The sequence below is a fragment of the Rhynchophorus ferrugineus genome, unplaced genomic scaffold (assembly GCF_030347505.1).
Source record: "Rhynchophorus ferrugineus isolate W39M unplaced genomic scaffold, kcgeb_rfMv2 rfM1, whole genome shotgun sequence".
Classification (NCBI taxonomy): Eukaryota; Metazoa; Arthropoda; class Insecta; order Coleoptera; family Curculionidae; genus Rhynchophorus; species Rhynchophorus ferrugineus.
Genome location: NW_027472580.1, coordinates 3,691,176 through 3,711,136, shown reverse-complemented (window position 1 = coordinate 3,711,136; position 19,961 = coordinate 3,691,176). Strand labels below are relative to the sequence as shown.

General features: G+C 30.5%; 2 protein-coding genes across 8 annotated transcripts in view; one reads left to right on the top strand and one right to left on the bottom strand.

The window, feature by feature from the left end:
• Window positions 1-19,961, bottom strand: part of LOC143202462 (uncharacterized) — a 126,642-nt gene that overhangs the window by 80,630 nt on the left and 26,051 nt on the right. The window contains exon 8 of the mRNA XM_076414023.1: window positions 8,178-8,452. Coding sequence (XP_076270138.1) covers window positions 8,178-8,452 — 275 coding nt within the window. The remainder of the gene's footprint in view (window positions 1-8,177; window positions 8,453-19,961) is intronic.
• The window catches only part of LOC143202597 (transforming growth factor beta-1-induced transcript 1 protein), an 83,857-nt gene that overhangs the window by 53,743 nt on the left and 10,153 nt on the right, over window positions 1-19,961 (top strand). For 5 of the 7 annotated variants that reach the window (XM_076414228.1, XM_076414252.1, XM_076414235.1 and 2 more), the window contains 3 exons: window positions 15,217-15,276; window positions 17,387-17,563; window positions 19,462-19,692. In XM_076414228.1, the coding sequence (XP_076270343.1) occupies window positions 15,217-15,276; window positions 17,387-17,563; window positions 19,462-19,692 (468 nt within the window). Of the gene's footprint in view, window positions 1-11,806; window positions 11,950-15,216; window positions 15,277-17,386; window positions 17,564-19,461; window positions 19,693-19,961 lie in introns of those variants that run through there. The other 2 variants (XM_076414270.1, XM_076414279.1) reach the window with 2 other exon arrangements.

Sequence of the window (19,961 nt, the reverse complement as noted above, 5' to 3'; positions counted from 1 at the left end):
AAAATATCGTCTGATTCTAAAACGAATTTACAAATTGCTGCAGGCAATACATTAAGCAGATTGATGACGTATGTACAAAAAAACTTTGGATAGACTATATATCCATTATTATAAATATTATCACAAAAAATATTAAGGTTTTTATATTAAATTCTGCTCAACATCAGAATTCATCATCTCTAAATGGTTAAGTTTTCGGAAATTTATAAAATGTTAATTTTATTTCTTATAACTAGGGAGTATCTTTAACTGTATTTCATTTGAACAGTGGTTTTCTCAGATCATCTCATGTACGGTAACAGCAAAATTTTAAAAATAGAAACTCATCTATAGTTCTTTGTGTATGAAGCTTTAATCTATCGATTAATTTGGATTTAAATTTTGTACAAATATATTTATTTTAATTTGATTAAATTAACTGCAAATTATGAAGACCTTCTTAAAATGTCCATATGAACATGAGAATACTGTGACAGCTGAGTAGGTGGCCTTATAGTTTGGTACTTATGACGAAGTAAAATTTTCGCAATAACCCCCATACCGACTTCAAAAAAGGAGGAGGTTCTATGTTCTGTATATTTGCGTTGTATATTTTTTTAATGTATCTTCGCCGATTTATCCATCAGTTATGGACCCCAAAAATGGAACCAAAAATCAGTTTGAAGTCGGTGCCAAGCTCTCAATAATAATATAATTTTATGTCATAAATACAAAATAAAATTAGGAACAAAACAATTCTTAACAAAAACAAACTTAATATAACTGTTTGGGCACGGTACCGACTTCAAACTGATTTTTACTTAGTTATTCCATGTACATATTTTATTTTTAACCGCTAAGTTTGTTTATTGTTTACTTTTTATTGAGTTCCTTATTTATCTTCTGAAGTCGGTTCAATTTTTTTTTGTCCAAATATGTTATTATAGAGATATGGTTGCTACAAACTTCCAACAGATAATAATGCAAAGGAAGTATTGTATCGAAAATAATGTTCAATGTGTCAAGTAAATTTAGAGTTTTTTCATTTATTTGCTTGTCAAAATTGTGTAGTACATTGAAAACAGCAAAAGAAACCAGAACTGTTCGTGACTCAGCCTTACACGCATAAATAGATTGGGACATTAATATTCGCTTGATATCTGGTCGAGTAAAAAAAATCGTCCACCTGTTCGGCAACCAACCTCTTATATGCAATCTGCCATATGTTAAGTCAATTGATTTTTGGCACACTATCAACGGGTGTTGGTAATTAAGTTGTGAAATGATGCGAACAGAGTTTTGTGGACTCGTGTGCAAAATTTTACGTTTATTACAAGAACTCGGATATTATTTTCGACAAATGATCTACAAGAATTATGAGAATTATCTTATAGATATTATTCTACGATATCTATTGGTTAAAATGCGAGGTATGAATGCCACCAATGCTTATATAAAATAACAGTTCTCCTTTTAGTAATCTTATGTTATTCACTGTATATAGATCTACGGTAATTATGGAACGCTCTAAGTTACATGAATAGAACGAATTAAACTTTCAGCAGATTCCTGCCAAAATAAATTTTTAAAAAATGAACGACGTATTCTTGTAAAAGAGACCAGCAATAATAGCACGTAATAGATAACACATTGTTGTAGCACAAATGAGAAGTTCTGTCACATCCAGTAAAGTGTATGTTTTGAAAAACTGTGAAAATGAATCGACTATTGGTTTGCAGATAGTTCTTTTAACACAGTATGACTATGTTGCTAGAAATATGAGAGAAATTTGTAGAAATATATGAAATATATTTTAATAAATATTGTGCTAGTTTTTCTAAATAAATATGTTTTTAAAGCAAAAAAATTATCACAATCAAGCATTTAATATATTTAATGTCACCTTCAGGAAGATAAATACAAAGCTCTTCAGTAAATCGGTTGCATATTCTTGTTTCCACTGAGAACAATCATTTTCGTTATCATGATTGTTTTTAGTAATGATAGTTTTATCATTATGTGAGAAAATTAAACATGATTTTATGGTACTTCACTATTCGATAAAATCTATTTGAACTTCTATATATTAATTTCAATTAGGGATGTTGATCGAGGAGAATAATATCGATATCGATTTCGATATCTATAAAAATATATCGATATATCGGCGAACAAAAAATATCGATACTTCTTTTTAACAATATCGATATTTCTTCATTCCAATATTACTTCTCCAAGCAAAATTCAACTGATGGGTATCGAACTTTTTCCACTTCAGTCCTACTTTTTACCACAAAAACCTTTGATAACCAGAGGGGCAAAGTCTCAAAACAAAAATTCGATACCCTCCATCAAAAAACATAATTAATTAATATCGATATTTTAATTTTCAACTTAAAAGTTTGATACTCTCATTTACAACTATCGATACCTCGAAAAATATCGATACTTTTGAGCGTCCCTAGTTCCAGTGATTCAATCGCAGCCAATGACAGATATCTCGTAAAATTGGAGAAAAACATCAACCCGTTGCCTAAACAAAACATCAAACGGAAAAATTTTCGACTTTCGAGCTAATTTAATGACATTTAATCCGTCTAGTAACGTTTTTTTCTGGAAAACTAGCCTTGTTCAAAATTAATATTTCGCAAGTCGCCTGGCCTTGTTCCAGTTAATAAATATATTGTTGGATTTGAAATTGACAAATACCGTTATAAATAAGTCGCGTCGGGCGATATATTTTTCACTATCATCCAGTCGGCCGGTTAATAATTGTAATGTTTTCGTTGTGCTTACAAGTTTAGTTGTAGTAAAGAAAACAAAAATATTTTGAAACTTAGTAGTTTATATTAAGAACCTTAAGTCATATCTAAAAAGATATACACTTGAAACTGGCAAACAGCGATATGTAGGAATCTTAATAATCTACGAGTATTTCAATTACGATATCTGTTTTATAATGCAGATTTGGCACTACTTTCAACAAACTTCAAACGATAGAACTTTTCAAGAAGTGTAAATATGAGATGCTGGTATATATTCTGAGAAAAAAAGAGTACAGTATACATGTCTCAAAATATTTTCCATAATACTCCACACATATATTTTTCTATCGTTCTGAGAAAATGGAGATACCGGTGGAAAGAACAACGTTGGTTTCGCAGTTATTTTCGTACTTCTTCAGTTTCGAACTCTGCATCGATATGAAAAAGTGGTACTCAGAAGGCGCTTTGTCTGGTCAGTAAGTTGGGTGCGACAGAACTGCTCATTCGAGCTGCAACATGCTGTCGAGTGTTGTTGTGCAAGAGAATGACTTTAGCCTCTTATTCGCTATAGCTGGTCATTTTTGCAACAATACATTGTTCAATTTATCCAATTGACTGATTAGTGGACCTATTCAGTAACAGTATCATACGGTTTTAGTAGCTGGTAATACGCTAGATCTTGCTGATCCCACCGTATACGCAGCAATACTTTATGGCCATAAATATTCCTCTTCGGAGTAGAAGAAAATGACCATCCTCAACTAACCCATTACCTTTACTGTTTGACATATGTTAGTAGATCTACCGACAGTTACAATATGCCACTGAAAACTCTTCTTTTATATCTAAGAAGCAATGATATCGCCATGTAAAAACTATTTGAAATGGCATTTTCACTCAATTCTTATAACTATTTCCCCTCCTTTCCACCCATCCATTGCTAAGCTTTCGGAAAGTTTTAAATCATTGCCTTTGAACTTTTAAAACCAAAAATTAGGATATGATGGACTAACATGAGAAACACAAACTGTATGTAAACCAAACAGCATATGTAAAGAATACCTAAAATGCAGTGTACGATAACACTAAAGGGAAAACATTTTTTTGCACCAATAGATATTGCTGACCAAATATTTTTAGGCAAAATAATTTATGGCAATATAAAAAGTTAATATAAGATAAGATAAAATACAACTAAACAAGTATGAAACGAAAAGTAATGGTAAGAAATAGAAAAGAGAAGAAAAAACGAAAGAATAAAATTTGCAATGTTCTTTTGATGAGAATAAATATTAATGATTGTGTACCGTACATAATTCACCGTTCTACGTTGCTCCAACGGCATGATTGACACATGTCTAGTTATTATGAAGAAACAGGCGATCATTTGCTTCGGAACGTCTTGAAATACCCATACAGTAGATTCTTGTTCTTTTTGTATTCATAAACATACATCCAAGATTCGTCACCTGTGTTGATGTTATCTATGTGATTGTATTTATTGACCATTCCTTTGCATCAATTGGCACATATGTTTTTAAGCTTTTTTCAAATTATACGGGGTCCAACATGAACAAATCTTTTTCACAGTTAAATATTAATACAACATCTTATTGATACTCGTTATACTAATGTCCAACGATGGCTCAAGTTCACCCGTCTCAAGTCACATGATGATCTTACAATATCATTTCGCCCATTGAGATAAACTTGCCAGCCGACTGTGATGACACTCGGATGATTATCAATTGGACTTCAGAGTGAAATGTTTCATCCACTGTCGCATATCGACGCAAAAACTCGGGTTTATTATGCTTGATCATCTTCAAACATTGCTCCGAATCATCAACATCAAAAAGTGAGCTCGCTTTGCACAGAGCTTTCTCATACCGAAATATTCGTGAACGATATGATGTACACGTTCGGTTGATATCTTTAGAGTGTCATACTAATCCTTGATGATTGATTTTTCTGAGGCAGTGTCCGGAAACTCAGCATCAATCGTCAAATTTATACACGCATCTTTAGAGAGTTAGGACTAACTAAGAAACATACAGATTTAATTCTAGTAGCGCCATCTATGTGTAAGGCCGGGGACTTTTGAAATGATCTGTTAGAAACCCCCGTAAAACGTTTCTTTCCACGCCTCTAATACAGTATTACTTATAACAGTCTAGTCTAATCTCAACAGGCTTAAATCAAAACGATAATGACTCAGTATCTTTAAGATTAATCATAGTTTATGTGTGCAACCTTCCCCTGTTTATCGCTCATGTCTACATCCAATTTCGAACGGCCAAACACAGACCGATACCAAATTCCAACACCTACTAAAACGCGTAACCGACATGGGTTAACGGCAGGTTTGCCAAACCCGATTTTTTTTCACTCTAAAAATAATCGATTTCGAATGGACGCGAAAAAGCGGCGAAACGATTATTTTGATGACCGTTTTAATGGGGCATTTTCGAGTTTTGATTCTGAGTGTTAATTACACGAATTTCCAGCGTTTATTTCGCTGGCAATCTGGAAAATTTAACAATATTTTGATGGATCATTTTGATGCTTTATTGATCTTTGATCGAATATTGACTCTGCTGTTTTACAGTAACCAAAATCGTTTAGGTTTACGCGATACTTTTTAAATGATTTATTTATTATTGATATATGGTTGTTTTGGACAATATGGAGTTATTTGTTCAAGTTTAGTCGATGCCGGTTAATTTACAAATTGATTTTATGCTACTCTTATATATAAAAAAATAAATATGTATTTTCTAAACTAAAATTCAAAGTAATACTTATAAACTATGCAAGTTTGCATGGTTGGGTTTGCTTCAATCTTTTGATATTCTGCGAGTACTTCATTAGCTGTATTGCTTTCTTCATTTGAACGATGAAAATTTTCACAAATAGATATTAATGATCAAAATATTTTTAGGCAATATAAAAAGTTAATATAAGATAAGATAAAAGACAACTAAACAAAAATGAAACGAAAAGTAATGATAAGAAAGAGAAAAGAAAAGAAAAAACGAAAGAATAAAATTTGAAATGTTCTTATAATTAGTATATTTTAGTTCATTTTTTTTGTTTTCATACGTACCTTGAAAACCAATTAGAAAATTGAAGCGTTAGAACAATTTTTAGCAAAATTTTATGAATTAGTAAACCTTCAGCTGATAGCAATTAATATAAATTACATGCTTTTTTCTATTATGATATTCCCCATAGTATACTCCTATTATCTTATACTATCTCCTATTTTCCATATTGTCTCACTTGAAAAGTGATGGGTAGCTATGGTTTGCTGAAAGTAAAATTTCCTGTTGTAATGATTATATAAGGACTATTTTGAAGCAAGATCCGCCAGCTTAACTGTCTTTTATTTTAGAAATACATTTTTTTGATTTCGAAATTACCCCAATCTCCAGCGTTTATTTCGCTGGCAATCTGGAAATTTTAACAATATTTTGCTAAATCTGCTGTTTTACAGTAATCAAAATCGTTTAGGTTTACGCGATACTTTTTAAATGATTTATTTATTATTGATATATGGTTGTTTTGGACAATATGGAGTTATTTGTTCAAGTTTAGTCGATGGCGGTTAATTTATAAATTGATTTAATGCTACTGTTCTGCTGTTTTTGCATCAATTCACCAGTAAGACGAGTGCGAGATATATAATAAATAAATATGTATTTTCTAAATTAAATTTCGACTAATTAAACTAAAATTCAAAGTAACACCTATACACTATGCAAGTTCACATGGTTTGGTTTGCTTCAATCTTCTGATTTTCTGCGAGTTCTTCATTAGCTGCACTGTTTCCACATTGTTGTTATTTAGTAACCTTTTTTTATTTTTCACAGCGACGTGTTGGATAAATCGTAGATCTATTTGATTTCTAGGTCATCGTTCAACGATAAGCATTGGTAATTATTCTAAGTCTTTATTTTGGAAGCGTTCGATTACTAGTCGTTTTGATTTATTAACAAGAGCCCACATTTTTCAGGGCCAAATTTGGTTTATTATTAACTGAGTTAGCTGGCTTTGATTCTGAGTCTGCCTTGCTCAGCATTTTTTCTAAAGTGATTTGATCAGGGTAAATAATACTCTGAATATACAATGTCTGGTGAATATGAGGTCTCATGTTCTCAGAATGCTGTGAAATTAACTTGTTACCTGTATTCAGTTGTTCAGAGCTCTTTCCTTTAGCTTAAGTTATATTTTTTATGACATATATACCACAGCTAATATTTATGAAGTAAATCATATTATGGCGACGAGAACTATTAATCTTTCATCAGATCACATAAGGTGGTCTAACAACCTACTTAAAAGAATTACCAACAAAAGCAAACATTTCATCAATTATTTCTAAATGATATAAGGAATAAGGAAATAAATAAAGAAAATAATGAGGTAGTATAAATGTATATAAAGCATAAAATTATATAAAATCATTGTCTACTAATAACTTGATATATAGAAAGTTGATACGTAGATCAGTGAAAGAAGATTCTATAGTTGCTTGTTGTTTAAGTCAATGTTTAAGTACCAAAAAATGGCTTTAACTTATACTGACTATTTAAAATAATTAAACAGTTAACCTTGATAAAACTGTTATTAATATCGTTGACCTGTTTCCTGTTTGGCTGGGTAAAGTATTACTTCTGGATATGAAACATAAAATTTAAAGTATTAACTTCTTTTATTATGGGAGATGTCATTTGAAAACATGCACTATATTTACAAATCGTACATATAAAATACTATGAGAGCAGATTCTGATGGATAAGGAGACAAATAAAAGGCTTAATAATAGAAGCTTGACTGCTACTACAGCACATTTCCAAATGTTCGTTCTATCCGTTCAAATCGCGACGTCAAATACAGCTCAACCAATTTCCTATACTTATAATTGTATCATTTGAATAATCAATAACTTTTCTATGTAGTTCAGGTTGACTTTATCTATATTTCCCAAAAGCTTCTTTATGTACTTCATGATAGCTCTATAGAGTTTATGATCTAGTAGTTTTTCTAGGGTATTCATAGTAATTTTGATAACATTTGTAAATATATACCTTCTTTTCTATTTTTCTCTTTTCCTTACTATTTTGATTTAAACCAATTTAAATAACGTCTATCAGTCAATCTTTTACCACTGTCTTCTCTGCAATTCCATATATATAATCAATGTTAAATGTAAAAAACTTCTAACATTTTTTTACACAAACTTTTTTCTGATAATAACGAACGCAACAGAAAAAGAATTACCCAATTTGGTGAAGTTATGCGGCTACATACATTTCGAAGATTTATTATTATTTATATAGATAAACATTCATTAGTAAAATATATAAATAAATAAATAATTAATGAACAATGAGACACTTGATTTAAACATTATTGAAAAAATGTACTCACTCTTTTCGTTTGCTTTTTTGTCTGGAACTTTTCACTCCGCTGGACAAATCGGTACAGTCGCTTTGGGTAATCTTTAGGGTAAGATTCTGTCGTTCTTGTGGCTCCGTTTTCTCACTGACCACACGACCCAAAATCGTTTTTATGTCGTCGATATTTGGTTCGTCTTGCATCAGTTTCAGTATCTCGTTAAGGTGAGTGTCATCCAGACATTTACCCTCCTGATGCTGTCTTAACGTGTATTGAAGCAACTTGATCAGCATTTCTTCTTTAGGATTCTAAAAATAGAGGGTTTTTTGTATGATATTTAATGCTATAACAAATTAAAATAAATAAGGGACTAAAAATGAAAAAATAATCAAGCTTAGATTTTTAACACGAAAAAAAGTAAAGTAAGTACTAAAATATGTACATAATAATAGTTCTAATAACTAAATAAAAATAAACAAAAACCTTATTTAACTTATCTACTACACGAATTTTATATTCTAATATATACACACAATTTAGCTTAATACCTATTTATTTATTTAAAATATTATTTTAAATACTACTAACTGATCAGTTTGAAGTCGGTACGAGCAACAAACTAGATTTGTTTTATTCAAAATTTAATTTTGTGTCACTATTATTTTTGTATTATTTGGGCTCGACATATACAGTTGAACATAGAACCTACTCCTTTTTTGAAGTCCGTTAAAAATGATTAACGGTGAAACAATTAATATTACAATTATACTGTCTATAAATTTGAAAAAAGCAATTTTTTCAATATTTTTGTAGTTTAAGCCTTTAATAATTTGCCTGCAATAGAAAAAAACTAAATTTTAAACGCGTTTTTATCGAAACTGTCATCAAATAAGTCAAAGAAAAGGAAAGATCAAACAATTTCTTTCGCTAAATTACGACTATTTGAAAAATGATATTTTTTATGTAGTATATGTATATGTTAAATAACTTTTTTGAATTCTAAACTAGAAGACCGCCATTAATAAAATGTATAACAATGTGTTACATTTGCAATATATTTTCCAATCGAGACTTTAGAATAACAACACGATTGCATCAACTTTAAATATTTTAGTGAGTCATTTACATATCTGGTACGATATTTTTATTACATAATTTGTATGTGGTAAACGACAAAAATCTACTAATGATAGTAATATTAATATAGATTTTTATGTAAAATTGTATAGTAATGTTAACTTTAATTTTTCGGGACAAACATGTTAAATAGAATATTGTTTTGAGTAATTGCAACTTTTGGTGAATTTATTTTAAAAAAACATTTAAAAAAAATCATAATGATTTAAGCCACTTTAAAAAATCTAGAAAAGTAATTTAGTCGTAACATTTTGTTGGATTTGCGGCTACTGATGGAACAATATATATATATATATATATATATATATATATATATATATATATATATATATATATATATATATATATATATATATATATATAAATATATATATATATATATATATATATATATTTGCATTATGTTTATTGCATGAAGAATAATATTTCAAGCATTTTACTAAACTAAAATCTCGAAATATAAAAGACAACCCCTAATAGCTAATAATTGATAAAAAATTACTTATACTATATAACTTTATAAATAATTTATTATGATTAATAGTAAATATTAAATAGCCAATATTTAAAATATATCTATTAAAACTGTGCAAAGCTCATGATAATGATGAACTAAACTCGTGCTAAACAATTATGAGTAATGTTCTCGATAATGTTATTGTTTGTTTAATATTAATTTGTTTAATAGTAAGTGTTCATGTCATCATATTTATTGAGAATTTAAATTTAAAAAATCCCAGAAAATAAGAAAAATATAACTTAGCAATACTGAATGGATATTTTTACGGTTATAAGCAAAAAATAAGGAATACTTATTTAAAAAAATGCATTAATTTAAATTGATCCTTGGTCAACATTATAACCATAACTAAGTCGAAATCGAAATAGGAAATGTTAACGCGTTCTCTGACCATGAAAATTGAATATGATGAATATTAAGTTTAGCTATTACTGATGCACTTTATTTTATAGAGAGGCAACGATTTCATTGACGCAATGCGTCGATTAAGTCATTATAATATATCTATAAATAATACATTTACTTTTTATTTGTATCTATCTATGAATGGTAGAAAAAATTCTCTCGTGAGTAAAAAAAACAGCAACGAAATGTTAATGGAAACACTCAAAATTGATTACTATACAATAATTAATTATCTAAATATATTTACAAAAAGCAGTAGTTAATTTCTACTATCTGTTCTAAAATAATAATGTAAATTATATTGTTAATTGCCGTACTGTATTATGTTACTACCGTAAAAAGTTGTTTATATATTTTATGTCTTATATATTTCTTTTGTGTTTATATATTTATAAAGTTTTCGTCACAAAGGGAGGCAAGATTTTCACTTTCATTAATATAACAGTTCAATTGAAAAGTCCCCGGCCTATCATAGTTAAACACATTTTTTTTGGGAAAATTAGTTTGTTTTATTCAACATAATACCCTTCAAGGGTGATACACTGATTATAGCAACCATCCAACTTGATACCATTTTTGTAGTACGATTTGTCCTTTGCTTCAAAATAGGCCTCAGTTTCGGCGATCACCTCTTCGTTCGACGAAAATTTCCTCCCAGCGAACATTCTTTTGAGATCTGAGAACAGGAAATAGTTGCTGGGGAGCAAATCTGGAGAATACGGTGGATAAGGAAGCAATTCGAAGCCCAATTCATGGACTTTTGCCATCGTTTTCACTGACTTGTGACACGGTGCATTGTCTTGGTGAAGCAGCACTATCTTTTATCCAAACGCAGCCGTTTTTCGGCGATTTCGTCCTTCAAACGGTCCAATAACGCTAAGTAATAGTCGCTGTTGATGGTCTTTCCTTTTTCAAGGTAGTTAATGAAAATTACTCCACGCGCATCCTAAAATACAGACGCTATAACCTTGCCAGTCGACTGTTGCAGATTCGTCGTGTGCAATACACTTGGATGACTGTCGATTGGACATCGAAGTGAAACGATAAAGCCATGTTTCATCCATGGTCAGATATCGACGCAAAAAATTGAGTTTTTTACGCTTGATCATCTTCAATTGACCTGTAGTCTGTGAATGTCATAAAATGTGTAAAAATGACTTCCTTAATAAATATCCGTTATCTTTCTGATAATCTATATCGCTGCTAATCTTCCCTACTATGCTCCCTCGTAATGTTAAGCCCTATCTTTACGACACAAGCAGAAAAGCCGTCTCGATATATTAATAAAATACCATCACGATAACGCAGAACAACAGAGTCACGCGACTTTCTTTCCAACTCCGCGGAAACCTTTGCGAACAACAAACACACAGTTCGCAGGTTTATCTCGTACCAGTCGGCGGGCATCGAAAAAAGTTTCGTACCCCCATCCACGCGGCGAATCAGGCCCTGAAAATAGCCCAGCGGCATCGATCAGAACACAACTTCCCCCCAAAATAAGTTTTAAAGCAGGTGGTGTGGTGGTTTTTTTTTGTTCCGTTTCTCTCTTTAAATTCGCGGGCTCGATATTCTCGTAACCTTGGTACTGGTTTCGGCGACGACTGGTGAACGTCAGCTGCCCCGTCATCCAGACATCAACATCGTCCTGTCGTAACAAGAACAGAGAGCAGGTCGCGAGCTTCATTCACAGTCAGTGCCAGTCAGTTTTGCCATTACCGAGATTCCGATCGCTTTATCGTTATGGTATGGTTTTTAATTTTAATTAGATCAAATTTGAGACAGCTTTTAATTATTAACTGACACATTTTCTGTCATATCACAAAACTAGTCGAAAGTAATCAATTTATTTCATAGTATCATAACAAATCCCAGTGAATATATTAAACAGATTAATTAACATCAACTATAAAAGTTTACTTTTTTATTTATTACTACAGTTATTAACCTTCTTTCGATTCTAAAAATTGTCTTCTACTTTTAAAGGAATTTTAATAGTAACCAATCTCTTCAAAATATATTTCTTAAATTAATCAAGAATGATTATGCTGCATAGCCAGTTTTGGGGATCATATATTTTTTAATTAAATCAATTTCTGAGAATTTACTTTTTAATTTTAACACATTTTATGTCAAACTAGTCAGAATTAATTAATTTAGTTATATTAAGTATTCATCGTTAAATCACCCCCAAAAATATTGTTTTATAAGTAAGATCAACTTTCGAAAAAGTTTGTTTTAACTACTATATTCTTAAGTTTGTACATAATTTAGTCATATAGTCATAATATTTCTTAAATTAATAAGGAATGATTGTGCTGTAGAGCAAGTTTAAAGGATCTAATCTACAAAAAAATTATAACCAGTTCACTTTAGTGAACCACTGAATAGTTAACTTTATTAAAACTACTGTTATTAAGTTTTTTTCCTGTATGTCCTGCCCAAAAAATCGTAATAAGTTGGTCTTTAATGTTAACAAGATCAGATTTTCTTCATAATTACGATTACTGCTACCATTATTTTTATTTATTATTGTGAAATAAATTAATAGTTCCATCTAAATCCGGTCAAAAACTTGTGTTATCTCAGTTTGTGTGAAAATGTATTATGTTGTTAATTTATAATCAAACATTTTTTTAATTGTCGACTGTATTTTGTATTGTTTATATCGTTTTACTTGAAAAACGTCATGTTGTACAAGACATAAATAAAAAAAATTATACAAATTCAGCATATTAATGAATAAAATAAATTCGCATATTCTATAAACCTCCATATCATAATACATTTTTATCGGTAATATAAAAATATATTTTAACTGGATATCAACTACATTATTGTAGTCTAATATATATTTATAACACTGCAATTTACCTAATTGGTTAATGCTAACCAGTTACCTGGCCTTGCAATTACCAAAAGTTTGGTTTTATTTAAAATAAACAATTATAATTTTTTTCCCTAATAGACCAGCAATTATATTTTAGTTAATGATATGATATACACTTTTAAAAAAATCGTAAAAAAGACTAATCTATTTTTTAAATAATAAAAAATATAAATATATATTATACGTTTTTTAATTCTTTTCTGGTTTCAATTTTTTTACGTTCTATCTCCATTGGACCATTAATTGTTTAATTGTTTTTTTTAATATCACGATCGTAAATAAATATGCAGCTATATAATTTCAAATTGGTTAGATAACGCTAATTTCCTCCATTTAAACCAGAATTTATCAAATACTGGAATAATTTTGTGGTGTTTTCCAATAGATAGTGTTATTCATACAGTTAGCATGTGGTTTCAAGATAGCAAAACATAGGTTGTTTTTAAAATATAAAAAAATAAAATATATTATGGATTTAAATTCGCGCCAAAACGTTCGTCGGTATCTTATGACGTCATTCTATAATTAGCAAACATCAAAAGCACCAGAATCATTTATTTTGTGTACGAAGTATGAACTCTAAATTGTATCATTGATAATATAATCCTGTACAAACATGGATAAAATGATGAAAATTAGATATTGTTGAAGTCCCAAAAAGGAACAAAATGATGTTTGCATCATGTAGGCTTATCGAAAAAATATTGATATGTGTATAGAATGGGTAAAAATATATTATAGAATTTGTCATTATGAGCCGCTCAAGCTTAGAGGCATACAGATATATTTCATTTACATAATACTAGATACTAAAGGAAGCTCTAAAATTGGTTCCACCTTAATTAGCAACGAACAATGTAATGCACTAAGTTTCCATTTGTGAACTCCTTGCTAGAATGAAACGAAAACTAATAATATAAGTAAACCAGGCGATTTTGAAAAACAAGTCAAAATAGATCTTCTCTCATCCACTAGACTAGCTAGATCACACATATTTAGTAATTTTGAAATAATTGAGAGAGCTTGGCCAGGAGATTCTGATACAAATACCTTTTAAGTTGGAGTTTGCACCTACCAATTATCATTTGTTCGAGTCACTCTCAGTTGAGTGTAAAACTTTCTTAAGGGTACAAAGCTGACTTCAAGTCAAAGTATTCTTGTAAACGTTACTTTTTGGTCAAGAAATATCAGACTATAACTAGAACTATCAAGTCCTCAATGCTAGTTTATTAAATTCCTCAATAATCCGAGTCAAGTTTCCAAGAAAAATTGTCTTGTTCCTCACAAATTCCTTCCAAGTTATTTTAAGCAAGGAAATAAGTCTCAATCGTTTTAGCTTTACGGTCACTACTACCCAATTCCTTAACCCCTTCCCTTGTTGCCATCAAAGGCATTGCAGCATCTGTATTCAGACGATTGCGGTTCTTTGTATGTACATTATGTTATTTGTACATTTTTAAGGACGCTAAATTTTCTCTCCACAGTATGGGTAGTAGTGGTTTATCGAAATCTAGTAAAATATTATTTAAAAGAATCATTTATAATTAAATACAGTTATTAATAAAATGATAAAATCGTGTAAAAATTAAAACTAACACTTTGTAGAATTCATATATGCTATTGAGGTCTACAAAATAACTCATAATATCCTGATTTCAGAACCTGAGTGACTTGAATGTTAATTTGCAACTAGTATTATAAAAAAATCTAAGATTACACATTATATAGTTTACGTAGATCATTTAATAAATCCTAGAATGTCTAAGAGACTTTCTCAACAATACTTTTAATTATTGTTAGCTAATTATTAAAAAAGAAAAAACTTTAAAAAATGTATAAATTTTTCTTTGGATCTTATCTCCTCAAATATCATAATATGCCTAAGAATCATCCATGTACCATGTATAACAACTTTTTAGTTTTATTGAAAATGAATATAATAAAAAACGACATCAAAAGGTCAAATAAATAATAGCTAACAATGTAGTTATTACAAATTTTTGTTAACTTAAAATAAAGCATTGCTTTGGAAAAAAACAAAAAATTACTGAAAACCTTCATAAAGTAATCTATCTTTTTTGAAGTAATATTTATAAACTATTAATTAATTTCCTTATTTCCAGAGTGCCCCAGCATCAAATGAACCCAAAACCTGCGCCCAATGCAAAGAAACCATCACTGGAGTAAGTATTCATTAGTGATGCTAACAAGACAGTCGATAGTGTGCCATTTTTTGGTGTTGTTATACAATTAATTTTTAATACAAGAACAAATATAATACGTAACATTTAATATTATTTTCATAAATAGAAAAAACATAATTTGCATTGCACTTGAAAAATTATATAATTCTCTTGCAAGTCGGAAATTGCTTAGATGAATCCCAATCAATCACCATTACGTCATATGTTATGTTTTCACTGATCCATTATAAATCATTTAAAACTTCGAAAACCATTTACCGTTTTAATTAATTACGCGGCGAAAAAAATAATGATATGATATTTTAAATTGAGTTCAGATCATAGTGTATTTATAGACACAACTCATTATATTGTCCCTAATAATATTATGATACTATAAAAGGCTGTACATCTATGTAATAAAAGGATTAACCCCGTAAAACAACAAGGTATATTGTTATTTCCTTTTATTTATCTTCATTTGTTGATAACTTCGATCATAATTTAATTTAACTAATTTCAATTGTATGTTTAATTAATTATTAATTTATCAATTTTGGGCTCAAACCTTATCAATGTTTAAGCAACGATTTTTTAAAATATGTCTTTTTATATGCAAGAAATTATTTCTCAACATAATACAAACAATATAAACAACAATATAAAAATGACCAAAAAGGCAATCAAAATAAAACATTCTAAATAATATTATGATGCTATAGAAGTATATACATCTATGTAATAAGCAAAGTAACACAGTGTTTTGTTTTGTTTTGTTTAAACAACTTCGATTAAATTCTAGTCAATAAACATGCAAAACTGTTTTTCATATGAGAGTTTATTTCTCAACATAGTATTGATTGATATGGTTTTTCTGATTTGGATAGTCATTAATACTAAAAATAACGTTCAATGTTCGATTTGTGTCTTAAATTATAAATTGCAACCACGTTACTTACTATAATAACCCCTTTTTCCAATTTTTGCCTATTATATCTCATGTCTGATACCCTTCTTGGCTCTGACTTTTATTAAAATAACTGATTTTTCTAGTTAGGTTGTTCCTAACACTCCTTATCCCCTGTATTTTATTCTATTCACTTAGTTCATTCACCACCAACTCTGTACTATTTAAAATTTCTCCACTCTATAGTATATCATATACAGTGCGAATCTGAGAATTATTAAAATTCACAAGAACGCTTTTAACCGCACACTATGCCTCTTCTATAATACTAAATTTATTCAATAGTATTATTAAACAATTTTTTCAAGAAAAAAACAGAAATAATTCTATGGTACTGAGTTTGAAAAATATGGCGAATGCAAGTCTAAAATTAAAATGCGTTGTGTTGATGAAATCATTCTAAATTTATCATAATAAATTTATATATTTATAAGTAAATAGTTAAGAGATACACTGCTATTGGAATGGTTTATAATAATAACTAATTACATGAATTAAAAAAAGTAATTAAATAATATTTTTGGGGGAATTTTATTTAATTCAAACAAATACAATTTTAATTAATTTAAAATGATATTTAACTGTTACTTTTTTATTAAATATAATTGCAAGTGCTCTTATTTAACTTCATTCAAGTGAATATTAATTATTAGATAAATAATTTATAGAGTAATTTTCGTTAATTTTGAGTGTAAGTTTGGGAAAATGTAATTTCGGTAGTCACAAATGACTAAATCATTTCTGACACTGGAGCTCACTTAAAAACTCATCGCCATAAACACCTCGCATTGTCTCTTTCGAAAAAAAAATTATAACGGAAACTACCTTCTGAAATGTCCATTTTCATAGCTCAATAGCTTTTAAACTAGTCAAAGTACGACGTCACCTTTATCTAGGATGCTTCGTTACCTTCCTGTTAAATGTATCATAGTATGGCTCCACTGGATCAGTATTACTATATATATGTGACTTTAAAATCACCCATCAGTAAAAACCGACATTACCTTTTCCCCAACCAAATATATTTGACTCACTCACTCGTATTATATTTGTTTCTGGCTAAGTAATAAACTAAGTTTGTGCGAAGTGATTGGGCTATATCGCTAAAATTGCTAACGAGCTATCCGCTAACATCGCTTTTAGAGCCTTTTGACAGCGCTAGGACAGAGCTGGCACCCGGAGCACTTTACTTGCGAGGGTTGCAAGGAACCTATCACTGAGGTCAAGTTCCACACCAACGAGGAAAAGCCCTATTGCTCAAACTGCCATATCAAATTATTCGCTAAAACCTGTCACGCTTGTGACAAACCGATTCTGGACGTGAGTATTGACACTAACCGATTTTGGTTTTATTTTCGTTTTAGTTAGTTGAAAAGGTAATCCACATTTTTATTATATATTTCTGACGAATGAATCTTTATAGATTGTTTTAACAATCAAAATAAGGATAGTACTAGATGTGTCGGTAATTTATTTCCTGTTTTTTTTGCTAAAGATAACACGTTATTTATAACGGATAATTTTACTTATTTATTATTAATATTAAATTTATTTTGAATATTAGTCAGGGAGAAGCATTATAATGTTATAAACCCTCATATATAAGTGGCCGGTACTATAGAGTCTACCAAGAAGATGCCTATTATAACTTGAAGAAAATATAAGCAGTTGTGCCACAGGGAAATGTACTATCATCAGTAATTTATCTGTCAATGAAAATGTTGTTTGCAAATGGCATTACAATCCTAGCCATCGGAGATAACAATGAATCAACCGAAAAGTTACAAGCAGCTATTGTCGAAATGCAATGCTGGACAGGAAATGGCGCATTGAAATAACTCCTTGCGTATTCACGAATCATGACTTCGCCAACAAAATAATTGAGCACAAGCCAGTAACCGGTCAATTGAAAAGTCGTTTTTCAGTCAGCCCCAATCCTCAAAAGATGTGTGTATAAATTTGACAGCTTTCGGATCATTAATTTGTGAATTATAGCATTTTGAGTGAAGCAACTTTTGTTATTGTGAAGAAAATGTATAAAAATTAATTTCGCGTGTTATTTTATCAACACAGCTTTTTAAAGGGAAAATGTAGAGTTGAAGCAAAAACTCGGCTTGATGCCGAGTTTCCGGACATTGCCTCAGGAAAACCAACCATCAAGGATTGGTATGCTAAGTTTAGAGGTGGTGAATTTAGCACCGTATACGGTGAACGCATTGAACGCCCAAAAGAGGTTGTTACCGACGAAAATATTTTTAACAATCCACAAAATAATTTTGACTGGTCGTAAATTGATATTGAATGAAATAGCAGACACTCTAAAGATATCAACTGAACGTGTATATCATATCATTCAAGTATATTTGGGTATGAGAAAGCTCTGTGCAAAGTAGGTGCCGCGCCAGCTTACTTTTGACCAAAAACAACGACGAGTTGATGATTCGGAGCAGTGTTTGAAGATGATTAAACGTAATAAACCCGAGTTTTTGCGTCGATATGTGACAACGGATGAGACAAGGCTCCATCGTTTCACACCGAAGTTCAAGGGACAGTCATCCGAGTGGACTGAAAACGAATAAGTCGATGGGTCGACTTAGCCAGGTGATAACCATTATTTTTTCGCTTGGGGTTTTCAAAATAGATCCATTTTTCATCACCCGTTACTATTGGATGCAGAAATGATTTTCTTTCATACCTTTAAAGTAGCATCTCACTGACAATTTATCAATTTTCTAATGGTAAGTAATTCAATTTATATGGCACCCATCTTTCCGTCTTGTTTTTGAGCTTGTTTCTACTAGCAAACAGCTTTCTTCTATTGATGAAACAAAAAGAAGAAATGCCTGGACCTAATTCACATGATGTTCAGGCACAAAATTCGATATCTTTAATAATATATATCTATATGTTACTTTGGCATATCATAGCTTGTGTAGTTTTGAGATTAATGTCATTAGGATAAAACGGCATAGGTATTAAATAACAACATCCTGTTAAATCTGTTAAAAACAGAAAAGTAATTACCGACACAACAGGAAAATGTTATATTGATATGTTATTACTTTTACAACGTTGCCTAGAAGTTGTTTGGTATAAAAGTTATATCTAAAAATTACAAACGTGGATTACTTTATAATAAACAAATTTTAACTCTAAAATTGAAACAAAATGATGAAGCTCTGTGACGTTCTCGATAATAATCATAATTGTCTCTTTAGAAATGCGTCCAGGCCATGGGTGTCAACTGGCACGAAGATCACTTCGTCTGCGGCGGATGCAAGGCCAAGCTGATCGGAACCCAGTTCATGGACGTGAAAGGAGCCCCCTTCTGCCAGAAATGTTACCTGGCCAAGCACGCTGACCGTTGCAAAGGATGCTCCAAGCCCATCGCCGACAAGGCCGTCGTCGCCTTGGATGCCAAGTGGCATCAAATGTGCTTCAGGTGTTCGGTAAGTGCCCGACGTCGTCTAATCTTCTTATGGAAGACGTCATCGGTATTTAATCAATCATTAAATACGCGAGTCACTACCGATCTTCCATAAGAACATTTTACTTGTTTGTTCACACCCCCCTCTCTATTCTAAACACACCAGTCCCCCTTTTTTTGTAAACCCTTGCACATATGCCACCCCCAACTAAAATTGCCCGTGTTCAAACAGACCACTGCAAGAGGCATATTTTATTTTTCTGTTAATTTGTGTAGTTAACCCTTAGCCCT